This window comes from Pterocles gutturalis, unplaced genomic scaffold (assembly GCF_000699245.1).
Source record: "Pterocles gutturalis isolate BGI_N339 unplaced genomic scaffold, ASM69924v1 scaffold45448, whole genome shotgun sequence".
Lineage (NCBI taxonomy): Eukaryota > Metazoa > Chordata > Aves > Pterocliformes > Pteroclidae > Pterocles > Pterocles gutturalis.
Window position 1 is genome coordinate 1 of NW_010124623.1, and position 14,100 is coordinate 14,100.

General features: G+C 41.0%; 1 protein-coding gene across 1 annotated transcript; it reads right to left on the minus strand.

Moving 5' to 3' along the window:
• Positions 1–2,884: 2,884 nt before the first annotated feature.
• On the minus strand, positions 2,885–11,483 carry UHRF1 (ubiquitin-like with PHD and ring finger domains 1). Its single transcript, XM_010078297.1, has 15 exons — positions 11,220–11,483; positions 10,308–10,480; positions 9,653–9,868; positions 8,668–8,774; positions 8,313–8,499; positions 7,877–8,000; positions 7,682–7,789; positions 6,781–6,885; positions 6,176–6,282; positions 5,206–5,368; positions 4,965–5,102; positions 4,492–4,603; positions 4,214–4,371; positions 3,800–3,898; positions 2,885–3,138 (listed from the first exon to the last, which is right to left on the minus strand). The coding sequence occupies exons 1-15, from the start codon at positions 11,481–11,483 to the stop codon at positions 2,992–2,994; spliced, it is 2,208 nt and encodes a 735-aa protein (XP_010076599.1). The 3' UTR covers positions 2,885–2,991.
• Positions 11,484–14,100: the final 2,617 nt, after the last annotated feature.

Consider the following 14,100-nt stretch of genomic DNA (forward strand, 5'->3'; position numbering starts at 1 on the left):
CAGCCCCGGCCCTGAGGGGAACCACAGCAGCGGAGGGGGGAGGCGGACACGGAACGAGGGGAAGGGGCTCTCCCAGGATCCAGGGAGCAGCGTTAGGCTCCTCATCCTGACTCCAGCAGCTGGAGCTTCGAAAAAAAATTAGGTGAAGGCACCTGTCCCTCACGGTTCATTGTGATTCACCCGCGCTTCATCCCCCTTTCCCCACAGAGCAGCAGCAGGGCCGAGCTCTCAGGGCAGCCTGGCTGCGGACAGACAGAACCTGACCCCGAGCCGCGTTCCCCTGCGGAGATGCCACAGGTGCCGGGGGGTACCTGTACCCCGAGCTCCCGCCGTCTCCTCGCAGCCACACAAGGTGCTCTTCCCGCCCGGCTGCGTTACGGGACCACGGAAGCCTGCCAGGATGAGGAACTATCAGGGGTATGTTTGAATTTGTGCTCAATTAAACTGTGCACACCGTAGATGCCGTACACTTCCTGGGAAGCGAGATGGAAATTCCCAAAATAGAAGGAAGATTCTTGGTTGGTTTCTTTGGTTTGTTTTTTTTTTTTTGCAACATTGTTATTCTTGCTTTCTCATTCCTTATCCACAAAATACTTATTTTACCAGATCACATATTGGGTATTTACTCCTGAATTTCACAACATAAATGTACACGAGCATGTACAGGAAATGAAGCATCATCCTACTAATAAGCTCTGCCATTAAAACACACAATGCCTTCGTCTCCAGAGCCACACACCGGCTCACTTCATAGCACAGCAATTCTCCTACTCGAGTTGAGATCTGCAAGCCCCCAATTGGAAAGTGTTAAATTTGCAGAGAAATTCTACTTCGTGGTAAATAAACACTAGCACTCAGAGCAGTACACAGAAACCTAGGTAGGAAAACAAAGTTTGTTTTCCCAATTACGCATAACAACAAAACCAATATCCTTAGGAAGTCATTGCAATAGGTTCTTTCCATTTCAATACACACACGCTTCCTCAATTTTGCCCACTCACCCCACACTCATCACAATGTAGAATAAAAAGTAGGACATTTTCAATGAAATTTAAGTAACCAAGGGAAGGTGTTTTCTGTTAACACCTTAAAATAAACTTATTTTAAAGAGGGCAGATTAAGCAGCAGTTGCACAACTTCACAGCATTTGTTTCCAACATCCTAAATCCCTGTGTGTCTTCTTCATTTACATCCTCTGCATTTGTTTATCAAAACCTCAGCGCTTTAATTTCTTTCTCTGTTTTGCTAAGTTGATGGAGATGCTCACACTGCTTGCTATAAACACCACCAACAGGATGCAGTTCTAACAATTTTGGTCTTATTCCTTACGTGTGCAGGCAACGCCAATTGTCAGCTGATATTTGGATTTTAGCATTGTGGAAATCTAACCTAAATTGTCCTCAAAAGAGCAAGATTTGGGGAATCTTGGGGTTTTCAGTTGAACATAACATATGCCTTTCACTAGTGCCTAGAAGCAAGTATTTTGAAAACAATACGTCAAATTAGGATTTTCCCCAATTTCTTTGTAGTGAAGAATCATAATGAAATAATAGGCCTTAGAAAATAAAAGGCTTTGCATAATGGAACATAAATACACATTCCTGCACAAGCAGTCAGGTCTGGAAACCTGCTTCAGATAAAAAGAATTAAAGGAAAGCAGTCAACACTTTCATCTGAAAAGATATTTATTTTGAGAACTTCAACTTGCACATTGTACAAAAAATTGACAAATTCAGCAAAAAACCTATAAAATGTGGTTTTTTTCCCTAACATATTAACATTACAATTTTTAAAAGGGTAAGAGTTAAGAAAACCAAAAATAGGCACATTTGTTCCAGTCTGTCTGCAGTAAAGTGTGATTAAAAACATCCCTGTCTTGTTGAGGTATGAAACTGCAAACTTTGGTAATGTTAGAAAAAGAAAACCCATTCACAAAAGTACGCCTTCTCGGTGTCATGTACAATAAACAAAACATTTCCTAAAAAAGTCAGAATTGGTTATTCTCCATTTCCAGGTAGAAATGCAATGAAACAAAGAAAAAAAAAAGTCATGTTACCATAATACACCTAGCATTAGGAGGAGACCTGAAAGGTTGCAAATCCATGCTAATCATATACAGCTACAGTGTTATTATATTTTACCCAAAGAATAAAATCCGGCTGGCAAGTTTAAACAATTCAGTGCTTATGAAAAATATATATATATATGGTGGTTCAGAGCCCAGTCTTTCAGAAAAGGACAAAAGGCACTTAAGAATGGCTTTAGTATATTCCACAATGGCATTTCTGGATCGAGACAGCACCTGGCTGAACAAATAGTTTCCTAATAAAAAAAGATGTTCAACTGAGGTAGTACTTCATATTGCTCCAACTACTTGGCTATAGGCAAGCAGCTTTATTTTTTCGTTATACAAAATTAGCAGGAAATGGCTTTTGATAGGTTTGTCAAATGTATAAAAACCAGTTCTTTAAAAAAAAAAAAAATAGCAAATACCCACTTGAAAATAGATCATAAGCCAGGAACCATTTTGTACAAATTGAGCATCAAAATGCTGCCAAGCTGATGGACAAGTCTACCTTTACGGACAAATCCCTAAACATTGAAGATTGTTCTAGCAACCAAGCCATTTTTTGGAATTAAAAAAAAAAAAAAAAAAGGGCGCACGGGGGGGGCACTCTGAGAACTTTCCTAATCATTAGCAGCCTTACCGGAAGCACTTTGTAAGTCCATTAAAAAAAATAATTCTCTGCTGATGAATGGCAGTTTCGAGGTGGGGGGAAAATGCAAAGTTCAACATTTAGAACAAAAACAAAACCCACGAACATACAAAAGGAGATTCCTTGAAGTTTATAGTTTTTTTAAAAACGAGGAAGACTTTAAAACTTTTTTTAGGGGTCTGGGAGAACACAGACTACTTTTTTTTTTAAATTAAGCCCATTAAAAACCCATTAATAAGTTTGAACAAAAGAAAATTAGAAGTGCTTTACAGAATCACCGTCCATTGCCGTATCCAGGGAAGAGCTGAGTTAGAATGGTCTGCAGTGTTTCGTTCACTTGCATGGTGTAATTTTTGCCGAGATCGTAGCGGCAGGCTGGACAACTGTACACATCAGCTTTGAAGGATCTATCCAAACAATCCTGGGGAAGGAGAAAAAAATAACTGGTTAAGAGAGATGTGCAGTTTATCTTATTCTGCAAAGCCCCCACTGGAGAGAACGAGATTCCTTCTACATCCCAGTTCCCCAGGTATTGACAAGAGCTGAGACAGGCTGAGCGATGCAAGGCTGGCAGCTGGAGAGAAAACTTCCTTCATTACGTGCAACACTTCGACAGAGCACGTTAGTCATGGACCCAGGATTTAGGTATATGGTAGAGATATTTCATTCAATTACATTTCTAAAGATCAAGAATTCCCCTGCAGCTGTTAAAGACTGTTGGAGCTTCTGCAAAAACACTTCCCATCGTTCTTCAAAACACAAAACCAAACCGCGTGCACTCTGTAATGCTGCCGAATCCATCAGTGTCACCTAACGGTATTACTGGGTCTGCAGAGAAGCTCTCATCATCTTTAAAAGAATTAGATCATAGCAATACAACAGGGGAACTTGCTTTAAAGCACAGACTTTTCTATGCCAAAGAACTTTCATCAAATCATGAAGTTTGAACACACAAACCTGACTCATGCCTAACTACTGGCAAAAAACCCCAAACCTACAGACCCCTCTCTCACCACTAAACCAGTCAGCTCGAGGCTCGCTGGCTCAATGAACGCGACAGAAGAGTTGTATTGACTACCCACCTTGCACACGTTGTGCTGGCATACGGTTGTGACTGGCCGAAACACAACCTCCTGACAGCAAATACACAAGAAGGCCTCTTCAACTTTATTTAGAAATTTCTGTAAAGAGAACATTGGAATCAGCTTATTGCTACTACTCTCTGAAAAAATACAGCCAAAAAAACCCCACCCCACATTAAATGCAAGGGATTACTTTAGACATAGAAAATTTTTCTACAAAGCTCTCACCAAGGAAAAAAATAGTCACATTAACAAGTTCTTGTCCTTCTTACGGACCCCAAATACCGCACTTTAAAGTTATGCTGTAGATGCTTACACTAAAAAAATGCTATAAGTCTGAGCAGTTAATGCAGCCAAGAGGTTTGTGTTAGCTGTCACTTTATTTCTAGGAAAAAAAACCAAACCATGATATACCGGTCCATCTTTGAGAGCTTCTAGTACTTCATTCCACAGTTTTTCATTGGCTTCATCACTTTTTATAAGAGATTTTTGCTGAGATGTCAGCTTGTATGGCTCAACTTTCGTTTTCTTTGGGGTCCCTTTAGGAGAGGTAATGAGTTTTTCCTCCCCACCTGAAAGAAAACACAACCACTTTTTAAACAAACAAACAAAAAGCAACCAGAAAAGAATAACTAAGTAAAATGCACAAAAACCTACAAGGCTTTCTATATCCACTTGCCTACTCCACAAACCTGCTGATTTCCTTTTCCTCTTTCCTTTCCCAGGGGTATCAAACTCATCATCTCCATTATTTTCTTTTTCCTTATCTTTGTTTGCAACAGCTTCCAAATACCCTTCAGGATACTACAGGAAAACACAAAACAAAAAGCATCCAATGCAAAGACAGACTGACAGACTGTTGCAGAGCAGAAGAATGACCTCTGGAGGATTGCTCCAGGAATTTTCCAGTTTAAGAAGCAGGTCCCTGCTGTTGCAAAGTGCTTATTCAGACTCTAGAAATTCTATACAAGGTTTTGTCCAATTAGCCTCCTCATGTAAAAAGACGACAAACAACCCACAAGACCGAAAGCACTTGTCCCCCCAACTCAGTCCAAGGGGACTCCTTGGATTCTTACACAAGGTTCATCCTCATTAAGAATCTATGATAAAATATTCCCGCTATCCATCAAGTCCATTGTCCGGGGGCATTGTTCCAAAAGCATACCTGCATTGTTAGGCCAAGCTTTTTCATCCTGTCCTTTCCTTCTTTGGTCCAAGGAGCAGGTTCTTCATCATCCCTCCTAAGTAAGTAACGCCACACTAAAAATCCTGATTTCCCTGTCTCGGGCCAGTATTTCACAACCTAAAAGAGCCAGATGCAAGTCCATCATGCACTAGAAAAACCCCTCCGCCACAACCAAATTATCTTTCCCCTAATTCAGTAGACAAACTCAAATTCTTCCTACCTTATATATTCCATCATATCTGTTCCCTTCTACAGGAGCATATTTGCTGTGTTTGCCTCCTTTCACATTCCTCACCACTCGCACCGGCTTCCCAGCTCTCCAGTCCTTGGCTTCGGCTCCGTGTTTGTCGTTGATGGGGGCACTGCAGTTCAGAGCCAGAGCTCTGCAAGAGAAAGTCCCGTCAACGGAGTGTTTACACCAGGCAGAACTCTTCAGAATCAGAGGGAGGATAAAGCACTGCAAAGCTTGCATGGTAAACCAGCTACTAAGAAGTGATAAATTTAAACTATGCTAGTTTACCTGCAGCAACACAGTCATACAGTGGAGTACAACACAAAGCATAGCAGCTGGTGTGCTGAACCACAGCAACAGCCACCAGAAACCTGGAAGCTGCTGCCTCCCTGCAGATACAGAGAATCTCTTCCAAGAAAAAGGATGTCACCAGGCTCTTGTTTGTTTGTCTTAAATAGTAACACTTTCAAGTATCTTATATAACACTAAGAGCTCTGGGAGTTATTAATTAAGCCTCCTGACTTGGGACCACATTTTAAATACACTGATTATTCATTACATTACCCTAATGTCATTGCACGGACCACCTCCTCCACTCAAGTCCACATTTATTTATAACAGTTCAGAATTACAAATGATCTGGTCTCCCAAGGTGATTTGCACACCAGTGGCTGCAAAGGTCTTCAGGACATAGTATGAAAACTTCTGCACTAATTTACTGCTCTGTTCCTTAAGCGTCAGTCAATAATAAATATGAGACTAATATCATTTACAATTGTTTCATTTATAGCGCACTGTAAGCAGCAGTTCCTTTGTGCAACCGATCTGCAGCCTACACCACAGCTGAAGCCTAATTCTGACAGTTTTTCCACTTAGCCCGTTTCTTTTGCAGGACAATTTTTCAGGTTGACAGATTGCCAGCCACTAAGATTAAGAACAGAGCACAAACGTTGCTGACCTGTTCATATTGGTGAGTTTTTGATCACAAGACTGTTCCGCTGTGCGTTTGTTTCCAGAAAGATCCCGCCCTCCGCTCCCTGTATATGTGAAGGAATTTCCATGATCCTGAAACGTACATGGATGGTTTCGACACATTCACAAAAATAATTCAATAAAAGCAGAACAGTCTTTCAATCAAGTAGCTTTAATACAGTATTCTGAAAAAAAGACGCTTCCTCCATTTAAGCTCCAGACTCAGTCCATGGTTCCCTCTTACAGTCAAGAGAGAAGAGTCAGGGTGACAACTGCTGCCACAGGAAAATCTGGCAGCAGGTACCACGAGACTCTGCTCGAACTGCAGACACGATGGAGACCCAGAAAAGGCAGCTAAAGACTCTGGGATTAGAAGCTGACATTCGGATATTAAACTTAACTTAGATGATTTCTCAGGTTGGCACATATTACTGGATTGTAGTTTTCCTCAGCCTAGTTTTCTTCTGAATAATGTAAGTATCATCAAGATGGGGAAGTGTCCGACATAGAGTGTAAAAAGTAATTAAGGTCAAGTCTTTGTTTTAACAAGTTAGTTTGGTTCTCAGACATAAATAATCAAGATTCACTTACTATGTCATCTTCATAGCCTCCTGCCAGAACCAAGGAATAGGCACCATCGTTACTTCTGCCATGGATACCTGCTACGTGGGGCCTGTGAACACCAGATTCGCTCACCTGGATAGGGGGGGAAAAAAAAAAATGTTTACTAGGCAACTGCTGTCAACAGGCTACGAACAATACAACTGCCTGTTGGTCTTGGAACTCTAACTAACTTACAGTACTATTTCACATGTGTTTGCATACATTGCAGGTGAAACTGTGTTCTCACCGCTATCTTCCAAAAGGATCCAGGTAGAGGAAAGAAAAAGAAAAATTCTCTTAAAAAATAAGCTGTTGAATATTTCGGTAAGTTGAACATGCGGATATTTTTTATTATGTCAGTTTAGAAATTTGGATCTTTCTCCCTGAGACTGCTTATTAAAGAATTTTAGAATAATGCAGGTATTAAAATTAAATGCTTTGTGTAAGGGGATTGGTTTTAGAAGACTTGCAGTAGCAACCTTCATCTAATACTCAGAAAGAAGATCTGGATAATTCAGGGCTGCTTCTTCCCCAGCTTTCTAACAGGATGAGAAAACCTGTTTAATGTGTCTAGGTACCTGACAGAGACCCTTACCAGCAGAACAAGTAGGAGACACTACACATCTCCAGGACAAACTACTGGAAACAAATACCTTTGGTTTGGGGGTTTTGAGTCACCAGAAAAAGCATTGAAGAAAAAAAAACCCAACAAACACTTGAAATGGCTGGACAATGCAGCATTAGTTATGGAACACCTGATCTAGACAAAGCCAGAATTCTTTCCTTTCTGCACTTACATATCCAGTGACATACACTCCAAGATTAACTGTTTCAGGTTTCTCCTAAGAGCTGGATCCTTCCCATTTTTCCCTAGGATTCAGCTTCATACCTGAACTCTGAACTTCCACATGGTGCCCACCGGAATCCCAGGAATTGGTCCGTAGTGGTTCGAGGGGACAATGGTACATTCCTTTGTGCGACCAACACATGCCATACCCTGTTTCAAAGAGCAAGACCCATCAGCCAAGAATCACAAGGAACTTACACACACTGTTCTTCAAAATAAAATGCCTTTTGAACTGACCTTTCCCCAGTCTCTCCGCGAGGATGAATTAGCAGATGCCATCTTTTGTTTCTTTTTACTTTCTTTTAATTTCTCTCCTGCTAAAACCACCTCACTTGCATCATTTCGACATTCAGGGCAATACCTAAAGTCACCAGTCAATGAAAATTAACTAGTAGCAAAGCCTTAAATTAAAAGATAATTTCCTCAAAACATACTTTTTTATGTTATGTTACAATTTCTCCACGTGAAACCAGACAGGACACTGAAACAGTGAAAGCTTAAAACATGCTCTCACTAAACTGATGCTCATTAAGTCCTACAAAAACCCCCAAAACCACACAATCTTCACCTCCTACAGCCACAATATTGCCACCTAAGAGCAGCACAAAGCCCCAGACCTCATTTTCTGCTTCTCGTTCGATGGTTATTGCAATAGCGCACACACAGAACGTACCAGTCCTCATCATCCGGTATGCTGCTCAGGGGAGGGTTGAGGCAGTAGATGTGGAAGGCCATATCACACTCATCGCACATCAGCTGTTTGTCTGGATCTTGTTTACCTCCACAGATATGGCAAGCACAAACTCTGCAGGTCTTGTTCGGGTTGTCCTTACACGCTTTACACACAGGGCCGTTTTGTCCTGTCAGCAAAAAGAAACCACGGTCTGCCCCAGACTCCAGAAAGTGCCAGGATACACTGGAAATGGTCACAGGAGTCACAGCGACAAGTGTCTTGAAACTTTTAGACATTTGATACTCAAATACAATTAACAGAATATCACAAGATAAGCACTACGTAACAGACTCACGTTTTAATGGACCGGCACTAATCGGACAAGCACTGCCTGGTTCTTCAATCTTATAAATTTCATCCACTAATGTAATTCTGCAGTCATTCAAGGAATCGCCAGCTTCCCTACAAGGAGAAGTTGATAAAAGTCAAAAAGATCAGACTTTGCAAGTATCGTACAGCATGAATTCACAGCTGCGCGTGTACATCAGGACTGCAGATGGGTCTGGGATTAGTTCTGTATCACGAGAAACCTGCTAGAGCATCACACGATCTGGGACAGCGGCATGGCAGCATCACCACAAATCAAATCACTTTCATGCAGTTAAAGCGTACCCCCTTGTCTCAGTGAGAATCCAGGCACTTGTAGCAGCCAAACTATCATTAGTGACTGTTCTCCCCCCCAAGAATGTATTTCAGACTAACTCCTCTCATTCTTTATAGTTAAAAAGTTAAAACCACTGTGGTGAGAGGAAAAAGGAGGAATATTCTGGCAACCCTGTGAAACTTCTCTGAAACACTTAAAAAAATATCCTTTTTTTTTTTCCTGAGGTTGAGAGTCCCTTATTTATTAAAGCTCGTTTTCTCCTTTAAGAGAGAATTGGAGTAATTTTTCATCATCTGTATAAAGTGAGGGTTCAATCTACATTATCATATCTAGCACAAAATATTGCACTGAATTTTTTATAAACCCATTCTGGGTAGTTAACATAGTAAACAATTCTTCGCCTCTTAGTATGGGGCTTTGCATCCTCCCAGCATTATGTGAATCCACAGAGCAGCGTGCCCTGTGATCCTTTAAAGTGTCCGGTTCCTCCAGGGAAGTTAATCAAAAGTGCAGCACAACGAAGTCAACCACCCAAAAGCACAGCCCAGCTTCTCTCCCCAGCACCTCTGTTGCACCGGTTTTGTTGCACCATTTTTTCAGCAGAGTCACTCTGATCTCGTGAAAGCTTAAGCAGAGTTGGGGAATTCAATTAATTCCACATTATGAATTTGCTTACCCAAGTAATATCCTTGCATTTATCTCCCTGATCATTTTCGTTTCCCTTTTTTGGAGAATTTCCGCATCATACCAAAAACCTCTCTCTGTTGGGTCATCGGGATTATAGTTGACCATCACCACTTGTCCTACTTCGAGCTGGTGCCACTTCAAAATAGTCCGTGCACGAGCCCGTACATCATTTGAACTCAATTCTACAACTCCATTCTCTGGATAACTTGAAGGGAAGCATGGAGGGACAGAGAAGAAAACATCAGGTTCAACATCATGGTTGTTATACGTGATGGATTTTTATCCAGTCAGGCCGATTTAAGAACTGATGCTGCACAACATGCAAAAACACCGTCAAGAATATCATCATCTCCCACACGAACGCAGCCACAATCGGGCAGTCTGACTTTGCTATCACAGTATCCCGTTGAAAACTCTGATAATAGCATTTCATATTTCTAAAAACATTATTCCAGCCCACTGGAATTCCAGTTGGAACACAGTTGAAATTCCAACTGTAAGAGAAGCTTACAGTGAAGAGGGCTCAGTGATGTAATTACTGGGTCAGCCCAGTTCCCTTTTACCTTAGGGATCGCTACCACAAAACTTCCCGTCAGCATCATGATCCAAATGACTTTATTTGCCAAGAAGGTAACAAAACTCACTCTTCATATTTCACGTGGTATATTACATCTTCTTCAGGAACGGTTGTTGGCTGATCAGGATCTGTGCAACTGTCAGCCGATTCATTTGTAGGCTTTTTTCTGGTTACATTTACAACCTGGGCTTCAAACCAGGCTCCCATATTCATATCACGAGCATCGACCAAGTCATTGATCTAAACAAAGCACAGTATGCAGCTCACCACAATGGATTTTCAAATTAAGCATTGATTTCCAAGCCTACTTGAAGATTTAACGATCTCAAGAACTTCACCATTACCAAGATATTTAACAGATCGTCTTAAAAAATATTTCCTTTGCCTTCCTGATCCCATTGTGCACCCCTGCAGTCTTCTCAGGTTGACCCTCTAAGGCCCAAAATCCATTCTACACCAACGTGTACAAACAGCTTTCTTATCAAGTACAAACTACTATTAGTCTACAACTGCCTTGCTTATAGTCTGGCAAAGACATCACTAGATCTGTAATAAAATCCAGTGAAACAAACAAATAAAATGATTCTTAACAGCTGGTTGAGATTTTCTTTTGTTCATTCAGGAAACTTTCAGCTTTGACAAATGCAGTGACTCCAAGCAAAAATATTGGGAAAAATTTTTAAATCTAACCAAGCATTTGGAATTTTTTTTTTTTTTGCCTTTTTTTAAGCAATTAACATATTGTAGTTTTAGTTAAAAGGATAAAATGGAAAATAAGATATTTTGACCCACAACACGTTGCATTTAATTGGTTTGTGGGTTGGCTGGTATTTTTTTTTTTTTGTTCTTGGAAGTTTTAAGAAAAAAAAAACACCCACAGAAATGGGGCATGAAATATTTTCAGAAATTCTCCACTACGGAGGAACAATTCCCTTCCCAAAGTGCAGTTTTAAGTAATCAGAGTTTTTGAATGATTCACCTTATAGAGGCCAAATCCTGGGTCGGTCCAGTCAGGCTGCGCCGCCGTGCTCGGCTGTCCCTCCAGTTCCATGGCACCTTCTCCATTGTGAGAGCTTTTGTCAGATTCGCTTTGGCCGGAGCCGCAGCCAGAGTCTGTGTCGGAGAGTTCAGAATCTTTTTCCTTACTAACAGCAGGAAGCACTGCTGGGCTTTGTCTGACCAAGAGTTGAACAATATCATTCAGTCCGACGCTGTAATCGAAAAGGGAGTGACCATCTTCCATCTACAGGGAAAGCAGCAAAATAATCTGGTTATTTCACTCAGCGGAGATTTTTCCAATTCAAACCCACCCATCATGCTGTCATTGTCTCTGTGAGCCAAGAAAGACCACATTGCTTGAAAACCACTAAGATCAGGGAACTTAGCAGCTCCTCAGCATCACCATTACGTATAGATTGTTACTCTTACTGTTGAAAATGTTCTTTTTTTCAACAGACTCTACCGGCTGGAGGAACAAAGACTTCCGTGCTGCGGTAGACTTGCTACCCAGGGTAAGCTGCTGTGTTCTAGGAGATCTGGAAAGGTTTGCAGCACATTCCCTGGAAATATCAATCCTGGGAAGAAGGACTTAAAGAACTACAGATCCCCTAAAATCCTATCAGGATTTAAAGATAATTCCACATCACCTACAAACTCCAAAGTTCTTTCTTCCTTAATTCAGACACATCCCGTAACACAACTGGTCTTTATTTCTGGTGTAATTGTGTATGTTCCAGATTAGTGTTACAACATCGCTCTGTTAAATGTAGTGTAATAAGGAGAAGCCAAAGTTAATCACCTACTTTACTCTGGACAAGCACACAATTTTTCCATTGACAGTAAAATCAAAAAAGATTCAATTCAACTTGAAACTACCCAATCACTTTTTAGCGCAGCCTGGCGTGTCCTAATTTCACACCTTCTCTAATTTTAAGAGTTTATTTTGCAAGTCTGGCACCATATGTACTCAAATCAAGATCCTACCCCTGCAAAAAGTTAAGAAAAGAACAGAGGACCAAATTGTTCTCTCAACTACCCTTCAAGAACTCCGAGGAGCACTACCATTTTAGAGTTAAAATGAAATACTCGAGACCACAGCGCAGTTAGAAGTTTAGACAAGCTTCACCACATATTTAAGGTCTGACTAAGAAATTATACAGGAAATGATCATCCCCTTCCAGCCCAAACCACCAGCAAAAGCAATCCCCAGAGCTTTGTTCTCTATCAGGGGGAAACAGAGCAAAACCACAAAAATTTACACTTCACAGGAATCACTATGATAATTCCAGTCTGATTTATGGCATCAAATGGCTACGGAACAATCCCTGGAAATCTGACTGTACAGGAAGTCATCTGGACTCTTTCTGTTTTAGAGATGAAAACTCATCGAGATGCACAAGAACAAACCAGAAATCAGTTGTTTCTTCCTAACAGAGAGACAGTATCACGAACGTGGTGTCATTTCCAACAGCAGTTACCAGCAGGGAACACAAGTGACAGCAGGTGCAAACCGAAATGGCAAGCGGAGAGCACGAACTGGACACGAACCCGCAGGAGTGCAAAGGACAGTCTGAAAGCATCGCCAGCACCTGAAGATGAACCTCTAACAAAGAAGGCTGTTCTTTTTAATTAATGAGAATTTTCCTAACACCATTTTAAAATTTTAATTAGCAAGAACTTGAACATTCCTACTGATTCAAAAAGCCAGACAAAGCACGAATGGGCGCAGCAGGGGAACGATGACTAAGAGAGGTCTGGATCAGGCTGGAGAAATGTTTCTCTCTAAAGCCACGCCTAACCTACAAACTACTGGAACTACACCAAGAGAAATCATCTTTGTAAGGCAAATGCATTGAAAAAAGTTATAATTTCTACTGAAAATCTGTTTAACCTTAGTTATCAGCACAGTTAGGGTAGGTAAGGCTGGCAGCTGGACCAATCCTCTCTTATCACCTTATCTACGACCACAAACGGGTCATTACTGCACTGACAACAGAAACCAGGTGGCACAAGCCTTTGAGACCTACAAGCCTTTTTTTTTTTTTTACTACTATTGGTACCCAGGGTTGTTCGATTCAAGCCAGTCCAGGTGTATTTCCATCTCCTACAGTCACATCTGCTGATTATAACCTACAGCCAGCTCTAGTCATCCTAAAATGGAGGGAAAGGGGGGAAAAAAGCAACTAGAAGAAATTCTCTAACTCCACCCATCTCACAGAATTCCAGCTGCAGCCTAAAGCACCCCAAAAAAATTCTTTGAGCAACCAAGCCCTGGTTCAGAAGTTTCTTCAGCGTGAAGGTTTAGGAGTGCAGTACTATGCAGGATATGGAAAACTTATTTGAAACCAGTTTGGCTTTAATACTAATTTAGATACAGTCTTAACTCACGGGGAAGAAAACAGTTGTCGTACCGCTGTGGTGGTACTGTTGGGAACATAACATCCTACTGAGCCACTCGAGATTCTACAGCGAGTTCTGTACCCAATGGGATTCTGATGTAAGACCAGAAGAATTTAAAAATCACAAACTGTCATCCCAATTTCCAAAGAAAAGCGGGAAACGGGATCTTCACAGCTTTCAGCGCAGATAAAACTTAAAAAATTTAAACGCTAGACCACAAACCCCTTGTATTTTCAGATACTTCACCAAGACAGAAAAGCAACGCCCTAGACGAAAAAATATTGGGGGGAAAAAAAAAAAAAAAACTTTGAAATAAAAATATTGCAGAAAAAAAAAATAAAATAAAAGCCCGCTATCTTACTGACTCTTTGCAGAAAGCAGCGTGGGAGCCTGGGAGTCACTAGATGGCAGCAAAACATCCCATTTTCACGCAATTAAAAAAAAATAAAATTAAAATATCC